Raw genomic sequence first — 4,250 nt, forward strand, 5'->3', positions numbered from 1 at the left:
TTCGCGTCGGCTCTCGTTTTCCCGAACTGCTTTCAGCCAAACTGAGTAATAAAAAAAGAAAGAAAGAAAAAAAAACAGTTTACAGTTACGGTCTCAGAAGGACGCAGGAAGAGGCCCTTCAAGATATATGTTGCTGGACCTTTTCCTCTTTTCCTTCTTGCTGTGGTCTCGATATCTGTAACGCCGACGACCTTAAATAAGGAAAACAGGGAGAATGCTACAGATGCTATGGATATAGATATATATATATATATGTATATACAACTATACAGAAGTGGACACGAAGTATGACTTTATTTTTATCTTCTTTCGCTGGTTTGATATATACTTTTATCTTTTTCTCAGCTGGGCATCCAGAGACTCCCGATGCAAAAGGAAGGCATACAGTGCCAGTCGTCTGCCTGCCTGCTTGCAACAGACGAACCAAGAGGAGGTATAGAGGAAGACACGAGGAAATGATTTACGTGTAGGGGAAGGCAATACGTGAAGGCGAATGATACAGCTGGGTGTGTGTGTGCGACTTTGGATCAGGAAAGAGGAGGGTTGGAGTTACGACGAGACGAGCGACGTAACATCTGTATCCTCGTCACACACGCGAGCGACGTAACAGCATCTGCATCATCGTCACACGCGCGCTTTCGCTGTGCTGTTAACGGTCGTCCTTGTTGCAAGCCTATTGCTCTGTTGCATAAGCACGGGGCGGCGGCAGACTCTAGCGAGGTGCTTGCGCTAAACACTCACCAGAGGGCGGGGCGACGTTAACAGCACGTGACAGGAAAAGTAGGCCTATCAAAACACGAGAGGGTTTCACATGCTAACACTTGGCCCAGAGGTTTCAGTACATGGCAACAACAACACCAGCACGTGTTCAGAGCAGTAAATATTTTAATTTATCATATATATATTTTTTTATCATTATCTTTTAGCACGTGGCAGCAACAACACTAACATATGATGATAGAAAGATAAATAGTAGTAATAATGGTAGCAACACAGCAGCACGCAGTAACAGAATCTCTTCAAAAATTGCGGAGTTGTCTCCCAGCATCGGTTCGTGGTCGACCCGCCGGTGGGTTTACGTCAACACGACTATCACATATCACATTTTTTCTCTCTTTTCTAATGTCCTACTTATGTGTATCTCTGTATATCTCTCTCTCACTCACTCTACCTATTTCCGTCTATCACATATCTGCCTCCTTTTTTTTCTCCAACAAATTCTCTATCTTTTCTCTCTCTTTCTCTCTCTGTCTATATCTCCACCTCTCCATCCATCTTTCCTTTTTGCCTTCCTTCACCCTCACGTCCGTCACACACGCTGGCGGGCGGCGGCGAGGGCGTGCAGCAACCACGCGGCCAGGAGACCGCTAACGAGGCCGGCGTTGAGGGCGTGGCCAGGACGTGGGCGGGGCGGAGAGGAAGACGTGGGAGGGGCGTTGTGGAGAGAGTGGTTTTCGGAGATGCCCGAGCGGTGCCCTTGGCCGCGTCGGTCGGGCCGGGTCTTCTCCTCGGGGTCTGAGAGAATAGAAGGAAGGGGGTGGAGGAGAAAAAGATTCATTAAGAGAATAATGATATCTGCAAACAGGATATTGACGATAGTGTTAATAGTATTAGTAAGTATCAATACTATTATTAATAATGCTAGTATTAATAGTTGCAGTAATAGTGGTAATAATGACGACAGTAACACCGGTGGCCATTATAAACACAATAATAATGACAGTCATTATGGAAATTAACAGGTAATAAGAATGAAGATGATATGAACATAGACAATAGTGATAAAGATAATAAATACAATAGGAATGAAAATAGTAATAACATTAATGAAAGCAATAATGGTTATATTAAAGATAAGGATAATATTACTGCAAATGATACCTAGTCATGATAATGAAAATAATAATAATGATAATAATAATAATGATAATAATGATAATAATAGTTTTTATAATAATGATAATAAAAATAATAATAATAATAATAATGATAATAATAATAATAATAATAATAATAATGATAATAATAAAAATAAAACAATGATAATAATAAGTAATGATAATAATAATAACAATAATAATAATAATAATAATGATAATAATAACAACAACAACAACAATTATAAAAATAATAATAATAACAATAATAATAACAATAATAATAAAAAAAAAAATAACATTAATAATGATAATAATAATAATAATAACGATAATAATAATAATAATAATAATAATAATAATAATAATGATAATAATAATAATAATAGTAATGAAGATATTAACAAAAGAAATAACAATAATAATGGCGATAACAAACATGATAATAATAATAATGATGATGACACCACCAACAACAATAAAAATAATTATAATGAAAACAATAATAATGATAATTATTATAATAAAAATAATAGTTATAATAATAATAATAACAATAATAAAAATAACAATAATATAATAATAATAATAATAATAATAATAATAATAATAATAATAATAATAATTATACTAATAATAATATAAATAAAAATGATAAGAGTAATAATAACAATAATAATAATAATAGATAATAATAATAATGATAATTATAACAATGATGATTATAATAATAATGGTAATAATAACAAAAAGGATAATGATAATAATACTAAGAATAATATCAATAAAATAAATAACGGTTGTAATAACAACATTAGCACTGATAACAATCTTAACAATGGCTATGCCAATAACAACAGATCTGTAAAAAGAAAAAAGATAAGAAAAAGAATTACGATATTCATTGCAATAAGAGAGAGAATGGTAATTACGATAATGATGATCAAAGTAATGATAATAATAATGAAATAATAATAATAATAATAATAATAATAATAATAATAATAATAATATTGATAATGTTTATAAATATTATATTAAGAATATTAATATCCTTAAAAATCAAGGTAACAATACCGATAATAATAATATCAAATAATGATAATAATAATTGATAATAATAATTATAGTAATAATAATGATAATAATAATGATTGTAATGACAATAACACTAATTATGATAGCAATAATGATAATAATAATAATAAAAATAATGATAATAATGATAATAATGATAATGATGATAATGATGATAATGATAATAATAATAATAATGATAATAATAATAATAATAAAAAAAATAATAATAACAATGATAATGATAATAATTACACCAATAATGATAATAATAATAACAATAAAAATAAGGAGGATGAAAACTAGAAATATGTTAATGATAATGAAGATGATAAAAGTAGTAAAGATGATTTTAATAATAACAATGAGTAATGATAATAAAAATGACAAAATAATAAAAACGACGATGATTATAACAATGAAATAATAATATTAATGATAATAATAGATTAATAATAATACTGATGATGATAATGATGATTAGAACAATGATAATAAAAATAGTAATAATAATAATAATAATAATAATAATAATAATAATAATAATAATAGTAGTAGTAGCAATGATAATAATAATATTAGTACCAAAAATTGTAATAATTATGATAATAAACATAATAATATGATAATGATAATGAAAATGACAATGATACTACTACTACTACCGATAATGATGATGATAATAATAATAATAATAATGAAATAATAATAACAGTAAGAAAAAAAATAATAATGATATTAATAATAATGATAATGATAATAATAATAATAATAATAATAATAATAATAATAATGATAATAATAATAATAATAATAATAATAATAATAATAATAACAAAAGAATTGGGTGCGACAGAATACATCCTGGCCTAATACAAAAAAGTGTGTTACTCAGCTCAGCTGGAATATTAAGAAGAATCCTCGACACTTAGGACACAGGCAGTGCCCCGTGAAGAGTCTCAAAAATAAAGACAAGAGAAAATTGCCAGTAACATCAACATAATAATAATAATAACAATAATAATAATAATAATAATAATAATGATAATAATAATGACAATGATAGTGATAATGAGGATAATGATAATGATAACATTAATAATAATAATTATAATAACATTAAAAACGATGATGTTAGTAATAGTAATAGTAATAATAATAACAATAATAATAATAATAGTAATAATAATAATAATAATAATAATAATAAGGATAATAATAATAATAATAATAATAATAATAATGAAAATAATAACAATAACAACAATATTAATGTTTATAATCATAATAGAGAGA

General features: G+C 27.7%; 1 protein-coding gene across 1 annotated transcript in view; it reads right to left on the minus strand.

Moving 5' to 3' along the window:
- Positions 1-222: 222 nt before the first annotated feature.
- LOC119580550 (neurotrimin-like) overlaps positions 223-4,250 on the minus strand; it is a gene marked incomplete at its 5' end in the record, with an annotated part of 74,261 nt that continues 70,233 nt past the window's right edge. The window contains one exon of the mRNA XM_037928666.1: positions 223-1,515. Within this exon, the coding sequence (XP_037784594.1) occupies positions 1,310-1,515 (206 nt within the window). The remainder of the gene's footprint in view (positions 1,516-4,250) is intronic.

This window comes from Penaeus monodon, chromosome 14 (assembly GCF_015228065.2).
Source record: "Penaeus monodon isolate SGIC_2016 chromosome 14, NSTDA_Pmon_1, whole genome shotgun sequence".
NCBI classification, from domain to species: domain Eukaryota; kingdom Metazoa; phylum Arthropoda; class Malacostraca; order Decapoda; family Penaeidae; genus Penaeus; species Penaeus monodon.